General features: G+C 35.6%; 3 protein-coding genes across 3 annotated transcripts; all 3 read right to left on the bottom strand.

The window, feature by feature from the left end:
* LOC18596326 (26S protease regulatory subunit 7A) lies at window positions 66-4,058 on the bottom strand. Its single transcript, XM_007024731.2, has 10 exons — window positions 3,868-4,058; window positions 3,448-3,529; window positions 2,585-2,676; window positions 2,416-2,493; window positions 2,211-2,272; window positions 1,564-1,708; window positions 1,208-1,426; window positions 924-1,105; window positions 533-708; window positions 66-423 (listed from the first exon to the last, which is right to left on the bottom strand). Exons 1-10 carry the CDS (start codon window positions 3,952-3,954, stop codon window positions 266-268), a joined length of 1,281 nt encoding a protein of 426 aa, XP_007024793.1. The 5' UTR covers window positions 3,955-4,058; the 3' UTR covers window positions 66-265.
* Window positions 5,535-9,756, bottom strand: LOC18596325 (uncharacterized protein C23H3.12c). The gene is made up of 8 exons (XM_018123055.1): window positions 9,122-9,756; window positions 8,909-8,973; window positions 8,710-8,808; window positions 7,974-8,021; window positions 7,446-7,515; window positions 7,250-7,321; window positions 6,540-6,674; window positions 5,535-5,740 (listed from the first exon to the last, which is right to left on the bottom strand). The coding sequence occupies exons 1-8, from the start codon at window positions 9,314-9,316 to the stop codon at window positions 5,597-5,599; spliced, it is 828 nt and encodes a 275-aa protein (XP_017978544.1). The 5' UTR covers window positions 9,317-9,756; the 3' UTR covers window positions 5,535-5,596.
* Window positions 11,205-14,568, bottom strand: LOC18596324. The gene is made up of 3 exons (XM_007024728.2): window positions 13,151-14,568; window positions 12,402-12,651; window positions 11,205-11,727 (listed from the first exon to the last, which is right to left on the bottom strand). Exons 1-3 carry the CDS (start codon window positions 14,398-14,400, stop codon window positions 11,551-11,553), a joined length of 1,677 nt encoding a protein of 558 aa, XP_007024790.2. The 5' UTR covers window positions 14,401-14,568; the 3' UTR covers window positions 11,205-11,550.

The following is a 15,573-nucleotide window of genomic DNA, read 5'->3' as shown; positions in this document are numbered from 1 at the left end:
AGTCATATTTTAACTCTTCTAGGACTATAGTAGCTTTTTAGTACGAATCATTACACCCAAAAAAAAAAACCCTCAAAGTAAAACATGAAATATCAAAATGTATCGGCAGATGTTCAATTCCCATTAAAACAACTTGAACAAATTCATAAAAAACAGACCAGAACTGAAGATATAATTCAGTTCATCGAACGTTAAAGGATCAAATATCGTTTGATTTGAATAAAAAACATGTCTTTAAGAGTTGGGAGTTGAAATAGAATCTGGCTTAGTTGTAAACCATGTATTTAGGCGTTGCACTAAACTTTTGATATCCCTTGATTACTTTGTTCACGGCATCAAGGAAATCTTTTTCTGTCACTGTTTTTCTTCGTGCTCGAATGGCATACATTCCAGCCTCGGTGCACACACTTCTTATGTCAGCTCCTGTGAATAAAAACCATAAATCTCAAAATCACTATTGAATAGAACAAAAATGAAACAAGACCATCAGAGCACGTCCAAAAACAGAAAAACTTCAGAAAGAAGACCCTACCGGTGGAGTTGGGGCAAAGCCGGGCTAAAAGCTCAAATCTGATATCACGCTCACAATTCATCGTCCTTGTATGAATTTTAAATATCTGTGTCCGACTCTCCAAATCAGGAAGACCAAACTCGACTTTACGATCCAATCGTCCAGGACGTAATAATGCAGGATCTAGCGTGTCTGGCCTGAAAATTGCACAAAAATAAAGGAACAAGAATGTCATAAGCATCTCGTGTGCACACTCAAATACTTGTACAATTAATCAAAATAAAACCTACAGTGAAGATCAGATCCTGGTAGAGATGGCTTAAAGGTGCAAAAGATGATGCAATGCTTCATAAAACAGAATTACGAGTATGAAGAGAGATAGAGAGTTGTAATTATAGGTAGCAACTTCAACCTGTTTGTTGCCATCAGGACTTTGATGTTTCCACGAGCATCAAAGCCATCAAGCTGATTGACGATTTCAAGCATTGTACGTTGAACCTCATTGTCTCCACCCACACCATCATCAAAACGTGCACCACCGATGGCATCAACTTCATCAAAGAACACGATGCATGCTTTTTTTGAGCGTGCCATCTGCGGTGGATAATATCTTTGTTCAGTGATGGCAAAATGAAAAAGATAGTACAGAATAACTTCAAGAGAAAACTTAAACAACAAAATTTAGCAGGTTATAACCTGAAACAGTTCTCGAACCATTCTTGCTCCTTCACCAACATATTTCTGAACAAGCTCACTTCCAATGACACGAATAAAGCAAGCATCGGTTCTATTTGCAACAGCTCTTGCAAGAAGTGTCTTACCAGTTCCAGGAGGACCATAGCAAAGAACACCCTTAGGAGGATCAATCCCTAGCTTGACAAATTTCTCAGGATGAAGCATAGGTAGCTCAACAACCTAAAAAGACAAAAGTCATCAATCGATGCATGTTATGTTAGTCTCTAATCCAAACTTACTATAAATATCAGGAGAAAGGCTTCAGGTTTTCTATGTGTGTGCCAATACATATTAACATAAGAAAGTTCAATACGTACTTCCCGCATCTTCTCAATCTGTTCCTTACATCCACCAACATCATTATATGTCACATCTGGCTTCTCCTCCACCGTCATCATGGTCACACTTGGGTCAATTTTTGGAGGCAAGGGAATCTGTATCTGATATTTGTTGCGATCAACCCTTCAAAGGCAGATTGAAAGTCAACTAATAAGAAGTTTATACAAAATATACAACAAGAAAATACAAGGGCGTCAAAACATGGTTTGCTTCCATAAAGAAAAATAAAGGCAAAAGTGAAAAATCATAAAAGCATGGATTCAAATGCTACTGCTATTTTTTGTAAAATGAATATCCAAACTTATCCATCCTACAAAATGAGGTGAATATATTGTAAAATACACCAAATAGTTATACTTGGTCGGCATGGTTCTGGAGTTCTCCATATGCTCCCTAATAGTGGCAACAAACAAATACTCCACAAATTTTATCCGAGAATTGCAAATATACATTTATCTAAAAAATTACAAAGGCAACAAATGAAGGTAACAATACAACTTCAGCCGAAGAAATAAGCTATTCACAGGATATAAGACTTTATGCAAAGTGTAAGAGTAACTGTGGAAATGAACATATGCAATAACAAGAATTCACGAGTTGAATCTTTAACAAATTGAAAACTTACCCCACACGCATGCCTTCTTCTATATCAGTAGGGGAAACTTTGTCACCCAGTCCAACAACAAACTGCAGTTAGAGCCCATATGCATATCAGACAAAAAAAATTCAATGTCCATTCTTCTGACAAAGAACCTATTTTAACTTTAGAAAGTATATGTCAAATCATCCCATTAAAAAAACATTGAAGAAAGGGATTTAAAAATACATACCTTAGCAATTTGCTTAACATTGATAACATATTTGGCATCTTCTGTGTTTGGATTAATTATCTTTGTGCATCTTGCCACCTGGATGAACAATATAGTCAATACTTGACGCCTAAAAACAAGTAACATGAATGCACAAATTTCTTAAAACCCTCTTTAGTAAAACCAATACCTGAAGTGGTTGCTCTTCCTGCATCATTTGCTTATCAGAGACAAGATCCCATTGACTGGGAGCAGCTAACCCAGTGTCTGACTCCTTGATGCCTATTGTACAATGTACACCAGCATATAAAACAGGAATATGTTAAGTATAGACCTATTGTGCAACAACTTAGTGAATAGTGGTAAATAAATTGTACATTCAAATTTGGATGACTAACTAGAAAATAGAATTATTGAAGATAACTCACTACTATTGTATGATAGCCACAGCTGCTAAACATACTCACGTAATACTATGTATCAACATATGTTTGCAGCTGGCAATCAAGAGAAGACCTGAGATTGCTGAAATGTATTCATGATCAAAATCCACGCGATAAGGGCAACTTTTCATAATCAAAATTGGCCAGAATCCAGATATCCCTAATGTGGAATTTAAGGAGAAGCAGGTATCTTTTTTTAATGTTCCCCTATGCAGCTAGTTTATGCTTGACTGACACAACCCTTTAGGCAGATTTTTTACATGATAGTGTAAACTAACATGCCATACGCATTGATTTGTTTTTCCCCCCGTTTCTTTTGTGGTTAAGATACATACAATACAAATATTTATATCCTATTGCATCATACAGCATGCCGTTCAGAAAAAAAAAAAAAAAAAAGCATCAAATAATGGTTAGGGCAGTAACATACATTCTGCAAAAGGAACAGTTATACTGCTCTTTATTTAGAACAACTTAGAAAATCAAAAGTTCACAAATAGGCTTTTCACCTGCAAAATCTAAAGAATACATGCAAATAGAAAAAAAAAACAAAAAAGCAACCAATGGCTTCGGAAAATAGCAACAAAAGCACGGGAAAAGGGGAACATACCGCATAAATCATTCACTTTCTTTGCCATTTCCTTAATTTCCTTTTCCACTTTCTTTATGCTCGTCGAATAAGGCCCCAATCCCTAGCCCCAAAATAATAATAATAACATTAAGAAAAATTATTACAAGATTGAAAGAAAATGAAAACAAATATTTACTAGAAGTCTATGAGGAAGTTGTAGACAGTTAAAACTGAGCAACAACTTCAGCAAGTCCTTTTGAACATTTTTTTCTATCTAAACCCTAAAAATTGGCTGCTAATCTAGTGAGCATGCGCAGAACCGATTGTATACTAAATTAAAGAATCAAATATCTCAAAATTCAAAATTCAAAATTGAAATGAAATGTTAAATAAGAAACAAAGAAATCGAAGATTCGTTAAAAGAAAAAAAAAAGGGCGAAAGGAGAGAAAGAGATTTACATAGGTTTTGAGAAGAGCGATATCATCTTCGTCAAGCGGTCGGGGATTCTTCTCGTCCTTGATCTCATCTTCTGGTTCAGGTGCCATTTCTCGATCTGGTTGTACTAAGCAGGCTTAGCTTCACAATTCTTCTAGCTCTTTGTTTGACGACAGTAGAAAGAGATTAAAAACAAAAAAATGAAACAAATAAGAAGATTTTTGTTATTACGGTATTTCAAAGTTTTTCTGATGGGCTGGGCGGAGAGCCCACTATCTCTGCAAGTTGGCCTGCTTATTCGGGTTTGGGTTAGCATGGTTTGTTCAGCTATTAATTAACATGTCGATAAAATATATACGGAATAGATAGTATGAACAAATTCTTACAATAATATTTTTACTTAGTACTTGGATTACATAGGATAATAACGAGCAAAATTTTATTAAAATTAAACTTTCGGTAAACTCTTGATGACAGAGGCTAATATTGGATTCCTTATTACATTAGAATCTAATTGTATACCACGAAAAAATACAAAATATCTAAAATATTAGATCTGAATAACAATTAACGGTGCCAAAAAACGATAAAACAAGCCAAATCGTAAGCATCACAGCTGCAGACGCATAGACCAAGACGATCAATAAGAAAATGACAGAAGATTTAAAAACATCAAGTTCTACTCCACCACAAATTCAGAAAGGGCATTCTATAGAGTGTTTCACAGGGTTTTATGAGCAATGGGATATAACAAGCAGGCTGCAATATATATATAACAGAAGGCAGTATGAAGAAACGTACATAGCTGTTGAGGATAGCAATGTCATCTTCAAACATACGATCTAGGTTGCTCATGTCATTGATCAGTGCTGCAGGAGCCATGGCTTCTTGCTGTTTCTTGCGAGACAAGCGAGGGAAAACTCTTAGGAGCTAGACACAAGTTAAAAAATAACTAAAATTGTTTTTTAAGCTGACTGTGTATGACATATATATAAGTTTTTTTCTTTTCACAAAAAAAAAATATAAAAATATATATAGTCTTTTTAAGTATTATAATTTACATATTAAATTTTTGAATTGCTAATCATAATGTGAATTCATTATTTGAATTCTATTATAGTAGTCAAATATTTGTTTACTTTTAATTCTTTATTATTATGAAAAGACTGCATAATCATGAAATGTTTCTATTGAAAGAACCAACCAATTTTATATGGAATTAGTTCATAGTTAACTCTTAACTATTTATTAATATGATTCATATCAAATTTGGAATCCTACTTCAATAGCTACAGGAATTAGTCCTTCCTTCATTTCAAATGAATTACTACTTGTTTTAAACTATCTGATTAGAAGAAAATTCGAATCAAGACTTTACCATCCTTTTCAATTAACATAACAAGATTATACAAAATGCCATTATGGTGATTTTGAATTTCTGATTTGTACTTCTTTTTAAATTTAAAATTATAATATGTTTAATTTTTCCTAGAAGCAAGAAATTTAAAATTTAGTTCAAAAATTAATGTAGGTGGTCTACTTGTTTCAGACTATTCATTTTGCAAAGTAAAATTACATCATTAGATATACCATTTATATTCTTCTTATCTCAATCCCGTTAACAAAAAAAAAAAAATGTTCAAAATAACAATGATATTGCATTTGAATATTTACCATAATAATAAGTGCATTTACTCATAAGATTGAGTGGAATCATATTGTTATATTCCATATTGGAAAAAGAAATGCCAATTACACTAAATCTCTGTACTTTAAGACATCTGTCTTGTTCAAGCTAAAGGTTATGCATATATCTGAAATAGCTTCTTCACTAAGGCTACCAGTTTCAAGTCCCCGGCGAACAATGTGCTCCAATTCCTTCGATGGCTCCAACACCTATTCATTAAATTGAGAATGGAAAATATAAACAAATATTAGCAGTGGAGAGGACAATGCATCAGCGAAATTGTTCTTCAGGTACATCATTCAGATTTGAAAATAGTTACAAGTTAAAGCACAAACTATCATAAGATAGTGTTTGCTAGATGTCATATGGGATTTGAAAAACCTAAGTAAAACAAATGAATTCTCAGCATTCTTGTGATAAGTTGTGACGGTTGCTACTGAGAAATCTCAGTAATGATAGAGAAAATTATACCAAGTTATTACCAAAATGTATATTGACTAGACTCCTAAATATCAATACTACTAAAAAACTGATCATAAGAAAATGAAAATCCTCAATGAAACATAGTTTGCACGTAATTGAGTAAAAAACAAACACAAGTGCAAAAACAGGGTAGCGAGTGGAACACTACTTCCACTGATGGGTCAATTACATTAGATGTTCGACAATTATGAGGTCTTGCAAGATAAAAAATGGACCTTCATTTTTATTTTTCTTGATGCTTTGCTAGAAATGGTTGAGAAATCCGAAATAATAATAATAATACTAAAACACATGAACAGAACATAGGAACATGAAACAGGAATGAAACTGAAGAGGAATGGGATGATGACCGATTTAAAAATCTTCTTCACTCTGATCAAGATTCAATGGTGACCTAACGAAATTCTATGATACTCAATTTAAGGTTAAAGCAAAGCAGAAGTTAGCATGGAATACTCATGACTAACATCATATACAAATAAGAAATATAATTCAGTTAGGTCCACTAGTTCCAGATTAGCTTACCCATACTAAACCTTGTGGATCCTTGGTTCCATAGTTGGAATCATTCTGCCCAGATTCATTGCTCTTCCCATTTGAAACAATTGAGTTTTGAGCTTGGGAGTAATCTGAGACTAGCTGAAGGAGCTTCACACTTCCCTGCAACATCAACATAGACAACCAATGGTGATGGATGCTGATACCATATACAAATGAATTACATAAAGTGAAGGGTTCAAAAATAGTGACTACAGCCATCAAACTCCTTTTTCTCATACAGCTAGATATGGAACTAGATCTTCTGCTGTTCCTTAAGCAAGAAACACCATGCATGTGCATGCACATATGAGAAGTGGAAAGCAAAAGAACAAGCAAAGCACTTTATAGACATATCCATAGGTGGTGAGAATAGCAGTAACAAGGAACAACGTGACAAAAGAAGCAAATTTGTGAATATCTAATCCTGTGCAAAACAAGTTATGGCTGCATATATGACTCACGTTGAATGTCTACACAACAAATGTGTCTTTTATCACAGCCAGGCAGCTAAAGCTGATCGGTGATGTGACCCATCTAGTTGACATAGAATTAAATTTTACCATAAAGAACCAGATTCTACAATAAGGTTATGATAAACTATTCATTTCCAATATTAACCATGCAAAGAAATCCCTCAACGACTGTCTCTTTTAAACAATCCCAAAGTATCTAACTCTAAGAACACTAAAATCCACCTGGAAAGCCCGCCAATGCGAATAAGTGCGAAACAAGACCCAAAAGAATGGGATGTTAGGCAGAGGTAGAACCTGTATGAGAAAGAAGATTAAGTGAGACTGTGAGACAAAAAAAAAATGAAAAAAAAAAAGATTCAACAGGCAAAAGAGATTACACGGTAAATGATGGAACAACGAGAAAAAAACATATACGTACAGCAAATGCAGTAGTCACCGGAAGCAATGAAACTGAACCATACAAATATTTCCTGTGTATAACAGTACCCCTGAAAATCAGAGAACATTCATTATTTTTAGACTAATATTGCTTAACTACAGGAACTCATAGAATATACAAACATGTAAAGGCAATTAAACACAACAACAAAGCTCCAAAGCCTTTCTTTCATTGAATTGTTGCGGGCGAATGTCAAGATATCAATAACTGTCCACTGTGGCATAAAACTGTATAGAGATTCTCTAATCTGTATGCCGTTGGACATCAGGCAGACAGGCAATCTCAAAATAACACAGCAGTGATGCCTCAGAAATACCAAGTTAAAGGACCTTTGCCACTATTTAACTCAAAAAAAGATCATGTTCATTCTGGAAATATAGAAACCTAGAAAATAATCAAGCATTGTCCACTACTCTTTCATGGTAAAATAATAAGTTTGTGCATGGGAATTACCTTCTAATCTCTAGAATGTCAGAGAAGCAGATAAAAAAGGGGTAGAACAATTACCTCAAGGCTATCTGCCGTAATCTTCGCCGCACAAGCCGTGCATTTAAACTGCAAAATGTTAGAAGTATCAGGAACAGACCAGCAATCTAGAATCATGTCAAAATGCACAAAACCAACATAATTTAACAAGTTTTAGCTCATCAATCTAAATTCCCCGCAATTCTCCAAAATTCCGGACAATAGTGGACTGAAATCTGGTATTCTTAAGTGTCTGTCATGTTAATTTTCCCATGGAGGTCACAAAATATGCATCTATATCTCAACATAGGAACAAATCACAGAAGGATGCCTACTATTGTTCATTCTTAAATATTGAGGAAGATTAATTTAAAGAAAAATGTTAGATAACATCTAAAAAATATAAATAAAATTACAAAACACCACCAACTAAACTATGGGCAAATGATTGTTTATAAAAATGCTATCCGCATTGTTTGACAAAAGATTTGCTATCTATGAGCTGTTATACCAACAACATGGTAGCTATTCCAATTTGAACAAAATTTTAAAAAATCCCTTTTAATACTTCAGCATATTGCTGTTCCTTCACCACAAAACTGGTCGTCAAAGCTAGATAAAAAATAGGATATTGTCTGAATAGAAAGAAAAAAAAACGTAAGTATAGATCCTATAGAACATTTGAATATGCCAAACACTAGCAAGGTTATGAAATAACTATGTTTGAGATGCAAAACAGAACACGTAGCAATTCAAAAGGGGAACATAAAAAAAACACCTGGAGGGGTATGTAATCTGAACATTAGTAACCTCCTTGGTTATAGATTTCAATAAAATCTCAGTTGGCTTAACTCTAGCTAAAAGCCGCAATCCGAACCTACATACATTAAACCAAAATATAAAAATTAAAATCAGCATAAACTAACGCCAACCAATCCAAAAACTTACACCAAGCATATTGGATTTTCAAGTAATACCCATGTAGCTTGTTTTTGAAACTGCCCTCAGGCGCCTTTTCCAAACCCATCCAAGCCTTATTCATCTATATTAAAAACCATAAAGAAACCAAACAAAAACACCTTTTCAAATACTCATTGAAGTTAATGTAAGCTAGAAATGCAAATATAAAAAGGTGGAGCATTTGGCATTTTTAACATGGAAAGAAAGAAGAGTAAAACGAAAGGGTGTACCTTGTTGGAAACGAAATCAACAAGAACCTCAGCCTTGGCATTGAGGGGCTTGGAATCGGATGACATCTTCTTCCAAAGCTCTTTGACTGTGGAAGGAGTGTTGGCAGCGCTGGATTCTGCTGCAGACGGGTCAATGGATCTGCTAAAGCACCAGTTTCTCCCTCTAATTGGGAACACCACCAATCTTGCCCTCATGATGATATATCCTTTATATTATGATTAAGTATATATATGCTTCAATATTGACGCAAAGAAAAGAGAAGAATTTATAGTGGTGGGAGAGTCTTGTTTTGGGTATTGATTCTTTTGGTTCAAATGGGTAATGGACAAGAATGGAATCAAAGGGATCTGTATATTCCAAAGTTAAGAGCAATAAACGAAAAGATCTCTTTCTACAAAAAAACACTCAACTGCTTACAGACTGCAGATAAAAATCTTGGTTTTGTTTAGGAAGAGTTAAAAGACCGAGTCAAGAAGCCTGATTCGATGAAACATTTTATAAAAGGAGAAAATAAAGAAACCTTTTCAGTTTGAGAGATTGTGTAAACAAGGAAGGTGGGACTACTAAGAAGAGCAAGGCGGAGACGTAGCGGCGCGCTTGTAACCGTAGGGACTAAGCCATCGGTTAGAAGGCGAAACTATTTTCTTTTCTTTTTTTAAGTAGTAATAGTAAACAATTAAAAAAAGATTTTTTATAGTCAAACTTAATTATCTGTATAATTATTGTTAACACTCCAAAATTTGAAGTGGTCCGGTAAAGGTCAACTTGAATAGTTCACAAAACGAGATTAATAATTTTATAGTTTAACTATAATTTACTAATAATATTGTATTATAAATTTAACTAAATACTATAATCTAACTAAATAGTAAATTATATTCCAACTCTAATTAAATAATTTATATAATTATCTTAACACAAAATTTTAATATTTATGTATCTACGTTTTGTTGTTTTTTAAATTCCGATCACCTGTTTCCTAAAAGAAGTTTCTTTTATACATTATAATTAGATTTTTACCAATAACATTGTGAAAGGAGGAAAGCAATCATCTTTAATGTTTGAAAGGTTCAAAGTAGAACATTTTGTTGAGAGGAGATAAGATTCCAATAAGCTAGATGTAAGTTGGATTAGCTATTTATGCATTATCTCTATAATTTTCCAATTTCCTTTATTCACTTTTAAATACTTTTCTTAAAGAAAAACTTTATGGCATGCAACTATGCAGAAAGTGCCTACATCATTTCTTTTCTTCATCCACGTTGGATTCAATTATGTAATTTATGTTCACAATTAATCAAGCAAGCCATTTTTCATTTGTTTCAATTTTTTTTATTAAGTAATTAATTTGAATATTTTTAACTCTTGAAAAGGTAAAATTGATATTGAAAGTATGAATCAATTGGCATTGAAAATATGAATCACGTTCTATAATTTAATTGGAAGGCATGATATTCTCGTGTTATCTTTTCATGATCAAAGGAAAGGCAATATTCATTAAAAAGGAAAAGAATGAACCTTTCTTATTTTAATCATAACTCGGGTCCCTAGCGCTCACCTCAGGCAAAGCTTCTTGTTCTCCATTGAATCGATCTCTCTCTGTGCTTATTCTTAAGATTGGCTTGGAATGCATACATCTATGTATCTCGTCAGGACTGAGAGGAGTAACAGCAAGTGTGGGAAGAAGCTTGTACTACAACTGATATCTCTAGGGCTACTATGGATTCAGTTCGTTTCAGGCTTCACATTTACCTCAGGGGATCAAAGCTGGGAATGCCGATCTCTGTCGTAGTTGGAAACTTTCACATATTTGATTGTAATTGTTTCTTTCTTTCTCATTTTATCTTTATTTTTTAATATTTTATTTTATTTAATCATTCTTTATTTTTTTCTTTTTTCATTATTTAAATCAATATTTTTCACATATATAATTCGCTCAACAATCACCGTCTAAGTAATTACGTTCCCAAGAATCACAATCACATTCATTCCTAACAAAGGCACTATGCATTCACTAGTTTAACTCCATGAGCTTTCCACTCATAAAATAATAATGGGTCTGCTGTTGGGTTACAGATGGGCTAATGATAAAGTCAAGTCAGTCTCTTCCTTGCAAGAAGAAATGCAGGCCACAGGCTCTTCCTTCCAAAAAGTATTTTCTCCAACTACTGATTGCAATTTACAAAGTCAACAAATCAATTCAGGTTTATTGGCTAAGTTCATGAACGCCAAAATGGATCAAATAAAACATACTCGACCACAGTGTAAGAATGATGCAAAACTAATAATCAATTTAATGCTCTTATAATACACTACAATACAATAACCGCAAACCAACCATCCTCCGCAATAGACAATCTCCGGGAGCAAGAAGCATGAGAAAATTCAAGTTAAAGCGAATTTGCAACCTGCCATTTCTGCATGTTCTTCACTCCTCACCTGCGGTAAAGTTTGGGTCTTCACCTTGGCATAAGTACTCATCACATAAAGATGCAGTTCCCCAGTCTTTTCGGAGCCTCAAAATATCCCCTGTGAAAGTTGAACCTGGGGCTCCAATGAACACACTCGACATAGCACAGATGGTCTTATCCAGCATAGCTTCCACCTTCAATGTAACAATTAAGATCAAATTTAGATTGATCTGAGAAAACTGTAATGATATCGCTACTAAAAGGTCAATACTTTGAGGACCCTCATCATGAATATACAAAATACTTTGGCACCGTCCTAAAGAATAATGGAAACAAAAACTTAAAAAGATTCAAAAGCGTCTGTTGATCTAAGGGGCAAACTCAAATATCCACTGATTCATGCTTTTCCTAACCAACCGCAGCTTGAACTTCAGAGGGATGGGAGAGGGGTAGAAAGAGGAACAAGGAAAGAGAAGGGAGCTCTGTTATCGTTAAAAACTCAACAGGTCATATTTTGCGCAATAAACCTAACAGATAGAACACCCTCAATTGTTTGTAACATCTAATATGTATACCGGGAACTTTGGATCTTTTTGGTGAAATGTGATCAAGAAAACAGGCCATTTCCCAGTGTGATGGGGAAACAAACCTCACGTCTTGACAACCCAGATGAGCAACGCAACCTACTATAATTTCTCCAAGAGGTCAGCCTTGAAATCTAGCAACTCCTGAAGTCATAAGGATTGAGGGTACGGACAGTGAAAGGACTAACCCAGGTATCCATTCTAACCTTTGAAAAGACAGGACATTTTCAAAAGCATCCATATATGTTCTTCCTGTTAACACGAAAATGGTTTCAAAATCTCACCTGAGGATCTTCCGCAAGCCCATGCCTATATAACAAGGCATCCCATTTTTCGGCTGAATTACGAGGAGGACGTTTCACAAGTGGTATTGTCTTCCCATTCAGCACAACCATCGATTGCAACAAACTAGTTTCACTTTCTGCTGCATCTGTTGAAAGGTATATAACTGGAGTATTGGCCCTTTCAACCATTCGAGTGATGCAATCCGCAGCTTGAGGAATAGGATAAAAGCAGCTTGGCTTTTTAGCATTGCTGGGAGATGAGCAAGAAATGTTAGTGGCATTTATACACAAAACTCATCTCATCTCACACAACAAAAGGAGACAGAAACTGACCCAAGATGCCAATAAGGTGCTTTTAATTAAAATGCCAACCTATTTTTTCTTCTATGGGAATTTAAAATATGGAATTCCATATTAGTGCAAAATACTTTGAACCAAATTTTAACAATTGTCCATGCCTAGGACAAGAAGAGTTACAGACTATTATTTCAAGCTCCAGCAAATTTCAGCACTTTGAATTAAGAGCCTACGACCTCAAGTTAAAGCATATGATATGCTCAACTAAAAACAGATAAATTGAAACAAAAACAAGTAACACACCTAGAGGAAACTTATCTTCTCAATACCAACTAACAAATATTTAACCAAAGCAAACTAAGCATAAGATATTTGCTTAGAAAGATTGTTACTTGCCTAAACAAGTTCAAATTTTTAAATCGAGAAAATCACAAGGAAATCAAAAAACATACCAGAACTTCAAGAATCCATGTCGCCGGAAATGAAGAGCAATGAAATTACTCCCCAAGAACGTCTGAATAAACCGTTCAGCAGTCAACAAAATGAGCTTACTCGGCTCGATCAAAGTCTTACACTTATGAGCAATCGGACCACCCGGTTGTAAAACCCAATCTCTCTCCACATCCGCATAAAATACATCCCCAATGGCAATCACATCGTCATCCGAACCAAACTTCTCCTCCACATCCTTAATCGTCTTTTGACTCGGCTTCTTAATATCCTCATTCTTCCAAGCCGTTTCCAGTTTCCCCATCGAAATCCCCAACGACTTCAACTTCTTCAAATGCTCTTCGTCCACGTAACACGGCTGCGGACTCGAAAAATAGCAAATGAATTTATCAATGTGAGCGTGATTCTTCTTGATTTCCATAAACTCTTCGAATGGAATAACAGCTTTTTTCCCAATACAACCGTTAATGTGCTCAATGTCCAAAACCCGATTGTACTGGTAATCGAATCTCGAACTCGGAATTACCAACGCCCGATTCAAAACCGCCGCAAAAAACATGTGCTTTTCCAAACAAATCAAATGGTTGCTCATTTGACCCGACAAGCAAATCGCGAACAAGAACTTATTCGATTTTGGTTTCCATTCGAATGTTTTTCTTTCAGCAAATTTCTGGTCAACTTTTCTGCATCGGTCGAAACTGTAACCAGCAAAGTTGGGGTCTAAAAGAGTGCCGTTTTGAGGGGAGTTCCCGGTTTTGTGAGGGGATAACAGGATTTGCTGGATGTGTTTGTTTAATGTGATCTGAGTGAGTAATGAGGCTTTGATGTCATCAAATTGGACGGCTGTAATGTTGTTGTTAGAGTTAACGAAAGTGTGATTCCAGAGAGAAAGAAGGGAGTTTTGCTGTTGGTTTAACAAATAAAGAGCTTGGAGTTGTGATTCCCCGATTCGATCGGACACCGTATTGAATTTAAGGGAGGAGATGTTGGAAGAGAAGAGGGAGCGAATGTCGGTGGAGAAGTAGATTGGGATGATAAGGAGAGGAAGGAAAATGGCGAAGAGGTAACGTTTGTTGAAGGTGAGTTTAAAACGCCGTCGGATTTGCGATTCGAGCTCTTCGATGTGGAAACTTGATCTTGGGCTAGTGGAAGGGCGTGGGCTGGCGGGGATTTGGTGCGGGAGGTTCTTCGTGTCATTTTGGTGGATTAAGGTTTGGCGATCGTCGTCTTCGTCGGATGAATCTCGGTCCATCGTTGCTTAGGAGTGAGCCGGCGACTGAGGAAGTGAGTGAGTGAGTGAATGGCTGAGTCGGTGATGATAACTGCGATTTTGAAAATCTGTTTTTTCTGGTGATTAGAATGGAAATGGGGATTGTTTTACATTTTGGGGTTTTGATGAAAAGAAGAAAAAAAAAAGAGTGAATTTTTATTTTAAGTGGAGTTGGCGTAAGCAAGAATGCCAATTTGTTGATGAAGCAGAAACGGTCGGTGGAAGAAAATGACTCCCTACCGGCCCACCATTGCCTCGGGTGGGTTGGATCCACCGGCCCGATCTAATTATTATCCAACAAGGATACGACATCGTGCTATTCCTACCACGTCAGAAACAGAGAAAGACATTGCCACGTAGTAAAACACAAGGCAACACGAGGCATCATCACCCTACACACGGGGACAATGAGTTATTGAAATTTGAAGAATTATAAGGAGCAGAAACGGTGGGAGGAAATCCATTGAGGTCGAGCTTGAACCCTCGAAGAAAATGGAGGGGAGGGTTGGAGTTAGTGGTAGATGGAGAGCAATGGGTACTAGTGCTAGGATGGTCTGGAACCAGAAGCAGGACCAGTGGCTGTGGTTCCATACCCTCAAAGCATCGAACCGAGCAGCTGTGCATGGGTTTAAGCGGCCCATCAATGAAAGGATCGATGTAACTGACTTTTCTTTATGCCTTGCTTACTATGGATCTAGCAAGCTTCAGTTTTGATATATTATCTGTGTTACATTCAGTGTTTTTGTTGTCTGTTAATGAATTTTTTGGTTTTTTTTTTTTTTTTGTTGGTTAGGAGGAGGAGGTGGAACAGGATATCCAGAATGGGAAAGAAGAGAAAGAAAGCAAGAGGACAGAAGTGGGGAAAAAAATCAACTCCCAAGTTAAGAGCTACCAAGACTGTAATAAGTAGAGCTGTGTTTTTACTTAAAACACTACCATAGTTGAAATCTGGAAAAGGTTTTACCTGGTGAATGTTTTCATGTAATACAAACCTGCATTCCATGCAGTCTTTGAATATGTACATATAAAGCATTATAGTTTGCCATGCAAAACTCCAAACCAGGATTCTAATGTAGCACCTCAGTCAGACTCTATCGCCTACACGTTGTAGTTCACAGCATTCATGGTTCAGAATAAGGCAGTTCAACAAAGAGC

Source organism: Theobroma cacao, chromosome 6 (genome assembly GCF_000208745.1).
Source record: "Theobroma cacao cultivar B97-61/B2 chromosome 6, Criollo_cocoa_genome_V2, whole genome shotgun sequence".
Classification (NCBI taxonomy): Eukaryota; Viridiplantae; Streptophyta; class Magnoliopsida; order Malvales; family Malvaceae; genus Theobroma; species Theobroma cacao.
Note: the sequence above shows the minus strand (reverse complement) of the source record. Positions and strands in the feature narration are given on the sequence as shown.